The sequence below is a fragment of the Toxotes jaculatrix genome, chromosome 19, assembly GCF_017976425.1.
Source record: "Toxotes jaculatrix isolate fToxJac2 chromosome 19, fToxJac2.pri, whole genome shotgun sequence".
In the NCBI taxonomy this organism is placed as follows: Eukaryota; Metazoa; Chordata; class Actinopteri; family Toxotidae; genus Toxotes; species Toxotes jaculatrix.
Genome location: NC_054412.1, coordinates 268,809 through 283,463, shown reverse-complemented (window position 1 = coordinate 283,463; position 14,655 = coordinate 268,809). Strand labels below are relative to the sequence as shown.

General features: G+C 49.9%; 1 protein-coding gene across 2 annotated transcripts; it reads left to right on the top strand.

The window, feature by feature from the left end:
* The first annotated feature begins 468 nt into the window (after positions 1 to 468).
* LOC121199791 (inverted formin-2-like) lies at positions 469 to 12,762 on the top strand. 2 transcript variants are annotated; one of them, XM_041064731.1, is made up of 24 exons: positions 469 to 597; positions 1,867 to 2,007; positions 2,418 to 2,679; positions 2,892 to 3,007; positions 4,015 to 4,174; positions 4,279 to 4,312; positions 4,389 to 4,530; positions 5,175 to 5,307; positions 5,452 to 6,177; positions 6,281 to 6,411; positions 6,518 to 6,579; positions 7,001 to 7,103; positions 7,215 to 7,300; positions 7,415 to 7,515; positions 8,750 to 8,820; positions 8,931 to 9,038; positions 9,141 to 9,211; positions 9,674 to 9,794; positions 9,946 to 10,110; positions 10,230 to 10,317; positions 10,395 to 10,517; positions 10,595 to 11,050; positions 11,411 to 11,473; positions 11,947 to 12,762. In XM_041064731.1, exons 2-23 carry the CDS (start codon positions 1,879 to 1,881, stop codon positions 11,470 to 11,472), a joined length of 3,450 nt encoding a protein of 1,149 aa, XP_040920665.1. In that variant the 5' UTR covers positions 469 to 597; positions 1,867 to 1,878; the 3' UTR covers position 11,473; positions 11,947 to 12,762. The 2 variants fall into 2 exon arrangements, with proteins under 2 accessions (XP_040920665.1, XP_040920666.1); XM_041064732.1 differs by lacking the exons at positions 11,411 to 11,473; positions 11,947 to 12,762 and having other exon boundaries at positions 10,399 to 10,517; positions 10,595 to 10,736.
* Positions 12,763 to 14,655: the final 1,893 nt, after the last annotated feature.

The window sequence follows — 14,655 nt, the reverse complement described above, 5'->3', positions numbered from 1 at the left end:
ATTGGGACCACATCATGTCTGCGTGTGACATCAGGTCCTACATGAATGCATGAACACGGCTCTGACTCAGAGTCCACATTTAGGTCGATACAAAACCTGAGAGCTTACGAAAGAAACGATGATGAAATAACAAAGAGTGAGTGTGAAACAGCTCACACACGCACACACACACACACTCTGAGAGCAGTGTGTGTGTGTGCGCGCGCACTGATATACACACACTTGTCCCACAGATTCCACTTCATTTACTGAAATGATTTCCCGCGTTTTGAATATTTCATGATTGATTGTTTCAAATCTTCGTTGAATCTTCGTGAATAACCTGACGGTGCAGAAACGTCGCGTTCCGTTTTGTTGTCCTGTTCCTGTTTTCACAGAACCACGGTTCCATCGGTAACTTTAGCAAAGAGCCCGCGAACGTGCACGCGCACAGATGTGGCGGCTGGTACCTCGGTGACCTCTGACCCCGCCCATCCCGGCGGTCCTGATAGAGGAGTGTGGGCGGTGGTTCAGCGCAACTTCCAGCAGCAGTCAGCAGCCAGCATCCGTCACAGTGGACTCAGCAGCGGGAGACAGAGACCTGGTCCGGCCCTCACGGTAAGAACACACCTGGCTTTAACCGTTCAGAGCGAACATGTGAAGGTTTTTACGCAGGATTTGTGAGATGGTGGATTGTTAGTGCCGATGAGTTCCTGTCGCTGCCGAACTCCGTTTGAAAACTAGACGTTTAAAAACTAAACGTAGCTGCGGACTCACAGCAAAGAGTCTCACAGGCGGGTGGAACGAGGCAGGGCTCGGCACCAGTCCCGTGGGTGGATCAGCTGCGGAAACCAGCGCCTCCGGTCAGATCTCTGACGGATCCGCGTTCAGCGCTGCAGGCCAACACCGACCTAAACCCTCAGAACCCCGGAGCACAGGAGCCCGGGCTGCTGCTGCTCTCATCTGTCAGCAAACATGGACTTTGTGAAAAAGATAAAGTGTCTCAGGAGTCTGATGTCTCCACTGTTTCTGTCTCTGTCAACAGTCTCATGTTTTCCTCCAGGTGTCTCCAGGACCAGCTCTGATCTGGTTCCATGTTTAACTGACCTCAGGGTCACGCTAGCTTTGCATTTAACTGCGTCAACCAATCAATGAATCAGAAAATTGATCTGCCGCCAGTCACGTGATCAGATCATTGCTTTAATCATTTCAAGCAAAAATTCCAAACGTTAGTGTTAAAGATGTTTTTATTAATAATTAGTGAAGAAACTGACGTCACAGTCTCTTCTCACGTGAGTATGTGCTCCTGTTTTTATCAATAAAGTTTTGATTATTATTAAAAATTATTATTATTAAAAGCAGGACGTTTCCTGGCAGAGCTGAGCTCAGCTGCTGTGAAGGAATTTCTCCACCCACTCAGTCTGTCAACACACACACACACACACACCTGAGAGACAAAGAGACTGAATGATGTCTCAGTAGCAACAAACTGAAGCAGAGTTCAGCTTCGTGAACTTGACACTAAGACTCAGACTCAGTCTCAAACTCAGACTCAGTCTCAGACTCAGAATCAGTCTCAGAGTCAGTCTCAGAGTCAGTCTCAGACTCAGACTCAGTCTCAGAGTCAGACTCAGTCTCAGAGTCAGTCTCAGAGTCAGTCTCAGAGTCAGTCCATCAGAGCTGAGATGAGATAATGAGCTTCAGCTTCTGAAACATGAGAATTGGAATCAGAAACTGAATCTCTGGCTTTAAAGACGTCACTTTGGAAAAGGTGGTGGACTGTTTTTTATTTATAGACCTGATTTAAAAAAATCAGCTGATTAATCAATAATCAATCAATAATGCAGCCAACGATCAATAAAAACCTTTGCTCTCTCGTCTCTGCAGCTACTCGTTGTCATGGCAGCCAAAACCAAATGGGGGGCGGTGAAGGATCATGTGACCGGAAGCCCCACCCATGACCCAGACGCCCCACTGGAGGCGAATCTGGAGAACGCAGACCCCGAACTGTGCATCCGACTTCTGCAGGTACGGCTGCTGCCGCCTGGTGATCAGAGAGAGAAACTACAGCCACAGCTTAATATGAAAATAACTGAATCAGCAGCTCCACCTGCTGGACAGTTTCACATATTCACCTAACCCATATTCAAACCAAGTTGTTTCATCAAAAGAAAATTTAAAATCAGGAGAAAATTCTCATTGTCGTGAGACAGCGCTGTTCAGGGAAATAAAAGTCAGAGGAAGCGTGTGACGTCTGAGCGGCGCTGATGATCCGTTCACCGCCACGTCCTGAGAGACGCGTGTGTTACAGTCTTCCTCAGATTGAAGCAGCAGATGAGGATGAGGATGGTGCTGTGCTCTCGCTTGTTTGTCTTTATAAAAGAGAAACCACTGATGATAGATTAGAAAGTGACACTGAGGAACATGTTCCCCTCCAGGTTCCCACGGTGGTGAACTACTCTGGTCTGCGGCGGCGGTTGGAGGCCAGCGATCAGTCCTGGATGGTGCAGTTCCTGGAGCAGCGAGGTCTGGACTTGCTGATGGAGGCGTTAGAGCGTCTGTCCGGTCGCGGCTGCGCTCGCATCGCCGACGCTCTGCTGCAGCTGACCTGCGTCGGCTGCATCAGAGCCGTCATGAACTCGTCCGCAGGACTGCACTTCATCCAGGACAACGAGGGCTACGTCAGGACCCTGACCCAGGGTGGGTGCACTCAGGTCTTCATCTTCGCTTTTCCCTTTTCTTCCTTCTCCGCTTCCCTCTGTCGCCTCCATGCTGATTCAGTCCTCGTTGGTCCCAGATGTCTTCAGGTGAATTATCTCACCTGACTCTGACCCTTTTTCATGTTGTGTGTTCTTATTGGTCATTGGGGAGTCACATGACCAGTCCTCGTGTCCACCTGTGTGTGTCCACAGCTCTGGACACATCCAACATCATGGTGAAGATGCAAGTGTTTGAACTGTTGGCGGCCCTCGCCGTGTTTGACCCTCGGGGACACCACCTGGCTTTGGACGCCTTCAACAACTACAAGGTAACTACCCCGAAAGACCGTGGCTGTACTGGTTGCACTGGTTGCACTGGCTGTTCAGAGCAGTCTGTGATGGTGTCCTCAGTAACTTGCTAACACACAACGTACGCAGCTCGCATGTAAAGTTCACGCAGATGAAATCTGAGCCGGGAGGAAACGCAATGAGATTCTTTCTGCTGCTTTTCTTCCTTCAGTAAATGACCTGAATTCTTCTTCTTCTGTTCCGTGTCTCTGACCCTGAACAGACTGAAGTGAAGACCATGGTGCAGCTGAAAGCTCGGGTCTGTCAGGTTCATTATCACTGATCCGGATCGGCTGTGAAAGCTGCTGTTATCAGTGAGAGTGTGAGCTCAGGGTGTGACTGCAGATAAGATTTCAGAGCGTGGGCGTCAGGACCACGCCTGTTTTCACCTGCTCTGAACCCAGAACTGAGGCAGGATGGGAAACGATCCCTCACTGCAGGGCAGGCAAGAACTGACCTGTCTCTGCTTTCTGTAGAATCAGTGAGTGGGTTAGGTTAGGAGTTAGGAGTTAGGAGTTAGTTTCCTGTCAGTCGTCTCAGTGAAACATTCCTGAGGCCAGTTCATGCAGATCCTCTGAAAATCATCACGTCCACGTGGAAATGCTTCCTGTTGGAGTGAAACTGTGTAAATCAGGGGTGTCCCGACTGTCCCACAGAGGACCGAGTGGCTGCAGGTTTTTGTTCCATCCGAGCAGCAGCACACCAGACTGCACTCATTTAATCAACCGATCTCAGTCTTCAACAGCTGATTGGTCAAACTGTGTGCTCTTCATTCTTTGGAACAAAAACCTGCAGCCACTCGGTCCTCTGTGGGACAGTTTGGACACCTCTGGTGTAAATGTTTCAGATGAACTCCTCAGATGTTCAGCTTCAGATGTGGAGTCCACAGGACGGGACAGACGGACAGAGACACCGTGAGCTTTTATTTTGGTGAGAGCTGATGTAAGAAACGTTTCTGAGCCTCTGAACTTCCTGTCTCTGTGTATAGAGTCTGAAGAAGCAGCAGTATCGCTTCAGCGTGATCATGAACGAGCTGCACGGCAGCGACAACGTCGCCTACATGGTGACGCTGATGAGCGTCGTCAACGTGCTCGTGCTGGGACAGGAGGACCTGAGGAAGAGGAGCCGACTGCGGCAGGAGTTCATCGGTACGACGGGGACGTTACAGACACGTCCTCTCTGACATCACAACATGGGATTATGGGATGTTTCTGTTGCCGTGGCATCAAACTCACTGAGCGTGTCGTTACAGGTCTGCAGCTGCTGGACCTGCTGCCCCGACTCAGGTACTCTAACTCGTCTCTAATCAATAATCAATAATCAATATGTGCCCATCACTTTATGACGTCTCTCTGTCTCCAGGGAGACGGAGGACGAGGACCTAAACCTCCAGTGTGATGTGTTTGAGGACTCTCTGACGGAGGACGAAGAGGAGACGGAGAGACTGTACGGAGGCATTGACATGAGCAGCCATCAGCAGGTCTTCACCTCCCTCTTCACCAAGGTAACTCCACCTGTAGCTTCTCCTCCTCCACCATCAGCTGGGCGACGCCCACCTCAACACCGTCCACACCACTTCCACATCCACCCCACACACCTCAACCTCCAACAGTTACTCCACCTTAACCTTCAAAACATCCACCTTAAAACATCACAGTTCAACATCAACACCTCCCTGTTCATCAAAGTGAGGTTCACCTCCACCTGAACATACCTCCACCTGAACACACCTCACATTTGATCCCAACATCTTCCCCGAGGTTCACCTCCACTTTCAGAGCCTTCACCTGTAACCAGCAGCTTCTACTCACTCTTCAGCAAGGTCAGACTCATCTACACCCTCAGCATCAGCAGCTACACCTTCTGCACCCACACACTTTGATCCCAGTAGCTTGACCCACGTGCACCTGCAGAGATCTCCACCTTAAACACCACCTCTTCACCTTGCTCTTCACCGACCTCTCCTCTGCACCGTGATCACCTCCACCTTCAGCGTGTTCATGTTCAGTCTTCACCTCACTTCACCTTTTAACACCAGCCCCACCTCACCACCTCCACCTGTCTGACCTGATAAATCTGCTGTGTTCCTGTGTGAAGGAAGTCGAATGTCCACTTCTGTCTCTGTCTGCTTTCCCTCTGTCTCTCCAGGTGTCCAGCAGTCCGTCCTCTGTCCAGCTGCTGTCCATCCTTCAGGCATTGTTGTTGGTGGATCCGGACCGAGCTGCAGTCTGGCTGGCTCTGGAGCTGCTGGCTGACCGAATCATGCTGTTGGCTCAGGACCGTAAGTCTGGAATAAGACTTCAAGAACAGATAACGTCACGGGGACGCTGTCCTCACATTCTTTCACTGTCCCAGTATCACATTCAGATCTAGTTTCTACCAAGTACCAATAAAATAACAGTGGATTTAACTGGTGTGTTTGTAGCTGACGTGGATTCTGCCGACTGTCTGCTGGAGAGGCTCCTCCCCCAAAAGTCCCTCTCAGCCAATCACAGGATCCGAACCATCGACAGGGCAGTGCAGACGCAGCTACCAGACACTTCCTCTGGCCAATCAGAGATGTTTATGAAAGATACCTTGACAGCACCAGCTTCACCAGTGTCTTCTCAAGCTCCTCCCTTACCTGATGTTGGGGCTCCTCCACCTCCCTCCTTACCTGGTGTGGGAGCTCCACCCCCTCCCCCTCCCTTACCTGGTATGGGAGCCCCGCCCCCTCCCTTACCTGGTATGGGAGCCCCGCCCCCTCCTCCCCCTCCCTTACCTGGTATGGGAGCCCCGCCCCCTCCTCCCCCTCCCTTACCTGGTATGGGAGCCCCGCCCCCTCCTCCCCCTCCCTTACCTGGAATGGGAGCTCCACCTTCTCCCCCTCCCTTACCTGTAATGGGAGCTCCACCCCCTCCCCCTCCCATACCTGGTATGGGAGCTCCACCCCCTCCCCCTCCCTTACCTGGTATGGGAGCTCCACCCCCTCCCCCTCCCTTACCTGGTATGGGAGCTCCACCTCCTCCAGGTAACATCATTGCAGCCCAGGTATTTCAAGGACTGGGAAGGTCATATTACAGCCCCCCACCGCCAACAAGCCACGCCCCCTGCCCCACCCTCCGAATGAAGAAGCTGAACTGGCAGAAGCTCCCATCCAGAGCCGTGACAGGTCAGTGATCTGAGGGTTTAACGTGTGGGGTTCATCATGGGGCTCAGGTGCAGGACTCTGGTCTTTCTGTGTGGACCACTGAGTTGACTCTGTCTGTCTGCAGCTCATCAGTCCATATGGACATCAGCTTCTTCAGATGTGCTTGAACCAGATTACTGCAGCATTGAGCAGCTCTTCAGTCTCCCTCCAACGGAGACCAAGACCAGGACCAAAGCCAAGACCGAGCCCAGAGAGGTTCAGTGGTTTTTCATCAGACCGTTCTCCTCTGTTAGTCAGTGAACGTCTTCTTCTGTGGTGTCGTCTCTTGGTCCATGTCAGCATCTGTTGTCTCTGTCCACAGATGTCCTTCATTGACGCCAAGAAGAGCCTGAACCTCAACATCTTCCTCAAGCAGTTCAAATGGTAACAAACTCATTTCTGGCATCAAACTTTCAGCCAGTAGAAACGCATCAGGTGTCTCACCTGTCCTATTCGTCGATCATCTGTCCTTTACTCGTCCCTTTTTGTTTACCTGTCTTTCACCTGTACATAAACTGTCCTTTATTTTCTACCTTAAATCTGTCCTTCTTGTACTACATGTCTGTCGCATCTCACCTCTCATCTGCCCTTTTCTGTCTTTTACCTGTCCCATTTCATTCATTAACTGCTTCACCTGTCCCATGTCTCATGTGTCCCACCTGTACTTAAACTGTCCAGCATTTTGTGCTGGCTTTTGTCTGACTGTCCCTTGCTGTCTCACTTGTCCTTGACCTGCTTTGTTTCCTGCCTCACCTTTTTCTCTGTCTCACCTGTCTCACCTGTTTCCTGTCTGTGTCTTCTGTAGTTCCCATGAGGACTTTGTGTCTCTGATCCGTAGAGGAGACAGGTCCAAGTTTGATGCAGAGGTCCTGAAACAGCTGATCAAACTGCTGCCAGAGAAACATGAGGTCAGGGCTCACAGGAACACTAACACACCTGTCCTACACCTGTCCTTTACCTGTCCTACACCTATCCTTTACTTGTTTCATCTGTCACCTGTCTCACCTGTCCTTCCCCAGATAGAGAACCTGAAGTCTCATCAGGCAGACTGGGACAAGTTGGCATCAGTGGACCAGTTTTACCTGCAGCTGCTGGACGTTCCCAGGTATGAAGACAGCGCCACCTGCAGCTCACACACACCTGCTGCCAGATACATTTTCTACTGATTGGTTATATTAAGTGTGTGTGGTGTGTGTGTGTGTGTGTGTGTGTGTTGTAGTTACTCTCTGAGGATACAGTGTTTGTTGCTGTGTGAGGAGAGCAGCTGTGTGTTGGAGACTCTGAAGCCCAAAGTTGAACTGCTGGAAGGAGCCTGCCACAGTCTGTACACACACTGAACACACACACACACACTGTACACACACTGTACACACATTGTACACACACACTGTACACACACACACTGTACACACACTGAACACACACACACTGAACACACACACACTGTACACACATTGTACACACACACTGTACACACACACTGTACACACACTGAATACACACTGTACACACACTGTACACACATTGTACACACACACTGTACACACACACTGTACACACACTGAATACACACTGTACACACACTGAATACACACTGTACACACACTGTACACACACTGAACACACACGCACTGAACACACACTGTACACACATTGTACACACACACTGTACACACACTGAATACACACTGTACACACACTGTACACACATTGTACACACACACTGTACACACACACTGTACGCACACTGAATACACACTGTACACACACTGTACACACATTGTACACACACACTGTACACACACACTGTACACACACACTGTACACACACTGAACACACACACACTGTACACACACTGTACACACATTGTACACACACACTGTACACACACACTGTACACACACTGAATACACACTGTACACACACTGTACACACTGTTCACACACTGTACACACACACACTGTACACACACACTGTACACACACTGTACACACACTGTACACACTGTTCACACACACTGTACACACACACTGTACACACACACACTGAATACACACTGTTCACACACTGTACACACACTGTACACACACACTGTACACACACTGTACACACACACACTGTACACACACTGAATACACACTGTACACACACTGTACACACTGTTCACACACACTGTACACACACTGTACACACACACTGTACACACACTGTACACACACTGTTCACACACACTGTACACACACACTGTACACACACACACTGAATACACACTGTTCACACACACTGTACACACACTGTACACACACACTGTACACACACACTGTACACACACACTGTATGTCACACTGTACACACACACTGTACACACACTGTACACACACACTGTATGTCACACTGTACACACACACTGTACACACACTGTATGTCACACTGTATGACAGTGACACTCACACTGTTTGTGTTTATCAGTTCACTCTTGTTGTGTTTTACTGTGTTGTATCGTGTTGTGTTGTGTTGTATGGCGTGGCGTGGCGTGGCGCGGCGCGGGTTCAGGTGTGAGGGAGAGCACTCGGCTGCCCAGCTTCTGTAAACTCATCCTGAGCGTTGGAAACTTTCTGAACTATGTGAGAGACAGATCACGTCACATTTAACACGGACGGCTTTTGTGTTATATCCGATGTTTGTCCAACATCACGTCCTCAGTTGTCATGTGATGTGTTGTCATGTGTCTCAGGGGACTCACACGGGGAACGCTGAAGGGTTTAAGATCAGCACTCTGCTCAAACTGACAGAAACCAAGGCCAACAAGTCCAGGATCACCCTGCTGCACCACATCCTGCAGGTAGCACGGCGGAGCCTCACTGACCATGTGATCTTTTTTAAGGCGGCGCTCCTCCTCTGGTGGAAATGTTCGACATGCTGTTGTTGTTTGTGTGACCAACAGGAGGTGGAGGAGAACCACCCCGACCTGCTGAACCTGCCGGATGATTTGGAGATCTGTGAAAAGGCTGCTGGGTAAACAGATCCCTGATCGATGATCATTGATCCCTGATCACTGTGTTACAGGTTTCTCCTGCTGACTCCTCAGACCCAGAACTGACCTCAGAGCAGTGGAAGCTGAGTCAGCGTTAGCCTTAGCATCAGCTTTAGCATCAGCGTCAGCTTTAGCCTTAGCTTCAGCTTCAGCTTCGGCTTCAGCTTCGGCTTCAGCTTTAGCCGCTCCACGAGCCCCAAAGCAGCTTGGTCAAAGGGACACGTTGAGCTTGAACAGCTGCTCGTCAGCCTGCTCAGAGACGGCAGCTTCCTGCAGTACCTGACACGGTGAAGTCAAACAGGCAGATGAGACGGTTCGGGGGACACAGCCCAGCTCTGACATCACACGTGTTCATTAAAAATGTGTGAAAATAATAAAACGAGGTCAAAGAGAAATTCTTTCCTCAGTGAGCTTCACCTGTCTGAAACTGTCTTTACCTGCAGATTGAACCTGGAGTCGATTCAATCTGAAGCAAACGCTCTGATGAAACAGCTGAAAAACTCTGAGACCAAAGTTTCTTCTTCATCTGAGGACGTGAAGGAGCAGTACCTGTCCACCATACAGGTATGACGGAGCAGACTGTGTCCCCTACAGGACGCTTTATTAACCCTTATATAACCTGTTCCTCAGGAGGGGGAGGCTCTGCGGTGTAAGTCTGGTATCGGAGGGTATTTACCTGTGGTGTTCGTTGTCTTCTTCTGTGGTGCATTTGCAGGAGAGCCTGCGGGCATGTGAGCAGCTGCAGCAGCTGTTGTCTTTGGTGGAGGACAGGAGGACAGATCTGTGCGTCTACCTTTGTGAAGACAGCAGCAGCTTCTCCCTCAGTGAACTCTTCGACACCATTAAGACCTTCAGAGGACTGTTCCTCCGCGCCATCAAGGTCAGCCGATCGCTGAGCTCAGTTATCGATCGTTGATCGACTGATATTGATCTCAGCTGAGCTTCGACCTGCTCTGAACCTGGAGCAGGTTTTTATGAACCTGATGGTTTTTCTCTCAGGAGAACGAGAGTCGGAGGCAGCAAGAGAAGAGGAGGAAGCAGCAGGAGGAGGAGAGGAAACACCAAGGAGGCACCAGCAGCAAGATCGGTGAGTCCAGCACTGTAAGACACACAGAGACACAGACAGAGACACAGAGACTCATGAAGGAAAACCTTTTCCTCCAGTCAGGAAGGACGTGTCTGACCGGGACAACGGCTGCATCATCGACAACCTGCTGGCTGAGATCAGGAAGGGCTACAACCTAAGGAAGACCAGACCCCGAGCTAAGAGGGACAACAGAGTCCATGGTGAGGACTGTGGACGAAGCGTTTAGTCTCTGACTTTTTGCTCCTGAATCCGTCTCTGACTGTGATGTTGTTGTCAGATTGTCCTGGGGTCATACAGAGGTCAGCGGCTGTGGACGAGCCTGATGCTTGTGCTTCCAGCCAATCGGAGAGCCCCACAGACGCAGCAGAGACAGTCCAGGCTCCCACAGATCCACTGGCTGAAATGGGACCGGAACCAGGGTCAGCCGAGACTGACAGTGGCCGCACTGAGACCGAAAACCTGCCTGGACCGTCCACCTCTCCTGCTGCTGCTGCTGAAACTGAGGGAGACCAGAGCCAGACCAGAGTCCAGGGCTCTGAGGTGGACCCAGAGGACAGAGCCAGAGACCCTGCAGGACGGGAGGAGGTCCAGCTCAGACCAGACGATCCAGGAACAGATGATGATTTAGAGAAAGTAAACGTGAACGAGGAGTCAGAGTTTCAAGAGAGAACACCCGAGCGCAGCGATGATCCAGATTCTGGTCCAGACAAACCAGCAAAGTCCGGATCAGCAGGTACAGTGTGGGTGCTGTTTCTGATCTTTGTTCAGAAACTTCAGGACAAATTTGGGGATAAATGTTTTTTTCTCCAGGTCTGTGTTTGTAGGTTTTATGTGAATTTTCATGTTTGACTTTTCGCAGATGTTCGGTTTCACCTGCGACTGAATATTAGTTTTTTCTGCTGATTTTAAAAAATAATCTGGATCTTGAGATTCGTTGGCAGGTTTTTACGTCGGCTGTGTCACAGCTTCCTTAGCTAAGGTCGGAATCCTGCGCTGACTCACCTGTGGCATCACGAAGCGATGAGGGTGATGTCAGAGACTGTGTCTGTAATGTCTTCAAACCAACCAATCAGAGCTCTCCTTTGACCTCCAGGAGCAGACGTTCACCTCGGACCCAAACGCTCTCAAACTAAGAGAGAATGTGTTTCGCACTGAGGTGAGTCACCATCTGACGCTAATCCTGAACCTGAACCTGAACCTGATCCTGAACCTGAACCTGATCCTGATCCTGATCCTGAACCTGATCCTGAACCTGAACCTGAACCTGATCCTGATCCTGAACCTGATCCTGATCCTGATCCTGAACCTGATCCTGATCCTGATCCTGAACCTGAACCTGAACCTGATTCTGATCCTCAACCTGATCCATTCTGCACAGCACACACTCCGCCCTCCTTCTGGTTTCACAGGGAACAGGTTTTGCCCTGAATCGCGTCTCTCAGGCTGCACGTGAATCCTGAATCCTTCCCTCCTGGTCATGGTGCAGTCAGACCGAAATCCACCGGCTGACATTCAGTCCAGCATATTTTCAAACATTTTACACAACCTGAGAGACTAAACTCAGGGCAGAATACCTCTGTTAAAAGGTTTTTAATGGCTTTATCCCTTAAATCTGCGTTTCCTCTCCAGATGAACAAAGGAGGACTCGTCTCCACGGCGACAGGACCAGATCTTTTTTCATGTGGAGAAACCAGGAGAGGATCAAACGAAAACAGGAAGTCATCAGAGACAAACTCTGCGACTGTTTTTAGAAAAGTTTTTATTTTTCAAAGTAAAAGTTAGTTTTACGCCTGGTTGGTCAGAAATGACAGCGGTTTACCTGAGCTGACAGGTGAGCAGGTTCACATGAATCACTCCAGCAGGTGAACATTAGAAAAGCATAGTAAAACATTTTCATCGGCCTTCTGACGTCGCTCAGTTCAGTCGTCAGGCTCAGCTGTGACCTGTAAACCTGATGGTTTAATCCAGTCTGATGTGGATCCTGGACTCAGACTCTGATGATCCAGGTTTATGGATTATCATTTACATCAATCAACTGATGTAATGAAATAATTCAAAAAGTCTCTGATCAGCAGATCGATCTGTAATGAAAGTCAAAATTGATCAGCAGAGTCTGATGGAGAGAAGACGTGAGGACGAACGAAGGAATCATCGGAGGATTCACGAAAACCTGCCCACTGCTGTTTGTGCTCAGGCCTTTCAAATTAAAAGCCCTTCCCATTCAGAGAAAACCGGACTGATGAAAGACCAATCAGATTGTTCCTCAGGTTCTCAAATGATTGTGAAAGTTTCCGAAAGTTTGGTTGTTTTTCTTTAAAGCTCAGTTTGTGTTGGACACGTTTCTTTACATCTCATGTTCACTGCTGATAAACCTGTTCTCCCACAATTCCATGCTGCTCCCTCAGCTGGAAACGTGAGAATAAACTGATTCAGTCTGAAGAAAAATGTTTTGATGTGTGAACTTTATTTGAGCGAGACACTGTAAACAGTCATGATCACAACCGCACTGAAAGTACTCCATCAGACTCCCGGGCCCCTCTGACCACCCCGCCCCCCGCTCCCCCCGGGCTCCCCGGTATGTAAACAGTGAGGTGACGTCATCCCAAACCGGAGCGAGCTCTCACGAGGAGACCGAGCGTCAGGTCACGTGACTCCAATAGAAAAGAAGAAATGTTAATATTAATATTATTGATAATATTGATCCGCATTTGTGTGTGTGTGTGTGTGTGTGACGCTGAACCTGCTGCAGGTTGATGAGCAGCCCGGAAACCAGCCCGCCTTCACAATAAGAGCACAGCCCACAGTGAGACCAGGTGAGTAGAGAGGGTGTTTTTAATTCTGACTCTGTTCACCAGTCTGGATCAACTGGTCCAGGATCAGACTACTTACTGGGCTTATTGTTTTTCAGGAAAGCTGAATGATGGACCGGGACCCCGGGGCCCTCAGGAGCCAGCAGGCTTCAGGGTGACTGAATATACCTGAAGCTGGATCTGGATTTTAGTTCTTTCTGTTTATTTCACTTTTTTAAAGCTCAAATAAAAGTAAAATATTTGAGTTGTATTAAAATCTCACAGAAACGTGTTGAAGGTGCAGAGACAGTGAAAGGTTCAGTGAAGATGAATCTGTTTCTGTCACTCTGAGGAAAAACTGAACATAACTTTATTCATATGACGCTTTTCACAGTAAAACAGGAAATAAAGAACATAAAGGATAAAATGAAAAACAGTGACGACAAACGTCAAGAGACCGAGTTTACTGCAGCAGCTTCAGGTTTCTGTTGCATCCAGGACCAGACTCAGCGATCACAGATCCTCAGTCATCCACAGCCTCAGGCTTTTATTTTGAAGGCTTCAGTGGTCCTCTTCCCGTGTCGTGGTCGTTAACGCGGTGCGTCTTGACGCAGCGGGTGGCAGCTGGTGCGTCAGGAGGAGACGGACACAGAGAGATGCCATAACAGCAGCATCACCGACCGTCGCTCTCAGCGGGAGCATCGCAGCCAGTCTCCGCTCTGATCCGCTTCCTGTCGGCCTGAACCCGTCTGTACCGGCTCCGCTCCGCCCCGGCACGCCTCTCATGCTTTGTCCATCTCGCAGCGCGTCAGTCCGGGTTTTAATCGGCGGAGAGCAACGGCGGAGCGGCGGCAGCATCTGGAGCGGAGGTAAGAGCTGCAGGAGGAGGGGGCAGGGCGTGGAGGAGGGGAGGGGGGACCGGACTGTCTGTCCGTCTGTCTGTCTGTCCGGTTATTTGTCCGGTGGTCTGTCTGTCTTTCTTCTCCGTTACCGGAGCATCTCCATCTCTGCTCCAGGACGGAGAAGCTCCTCCTGTCTGGCCTGCAGCCGCCTAAGAGGCGCTGAGGCCCGGCGAGACGTCTCTGACGAGCCGCTCCGGTTCATCCATCACCCAGGGCGTGTGTGTGTGCGTGCGCGCGTGCGTGCGTGTGTTATCCCGGGTGTGGCTCGGCTCAGGTGATCCGGGCTGAAGCATGGTAGTGATGACGATGATGTCACAGTGTGATCCGCTCAAAGGACACTTCCTGTCAGGTTGTAGATGCTGCAGTCACACAAGTCAGCTGACACGAAGGTTACACACACCTGTGTGTGTGTGTGTGTGTGAGTGTGTGTGTGTGTGTGAGTGAGTGTGTGTGTGAGTGTGTGTGTGTGTGTGTGAGTGTGTGTGTGAGTGTGTGAGTGTGTGTGTTTTCTCAGGTACAGTTTTGATGCAGCTTCATACTTTTACTCATCATCAGTTTCATCATCAACATTAAACACATGGACACACGCTGCATCTGTTGCTATGACGATGATACAAAATCTATTTTCTGTGACTGAATTTGATGTT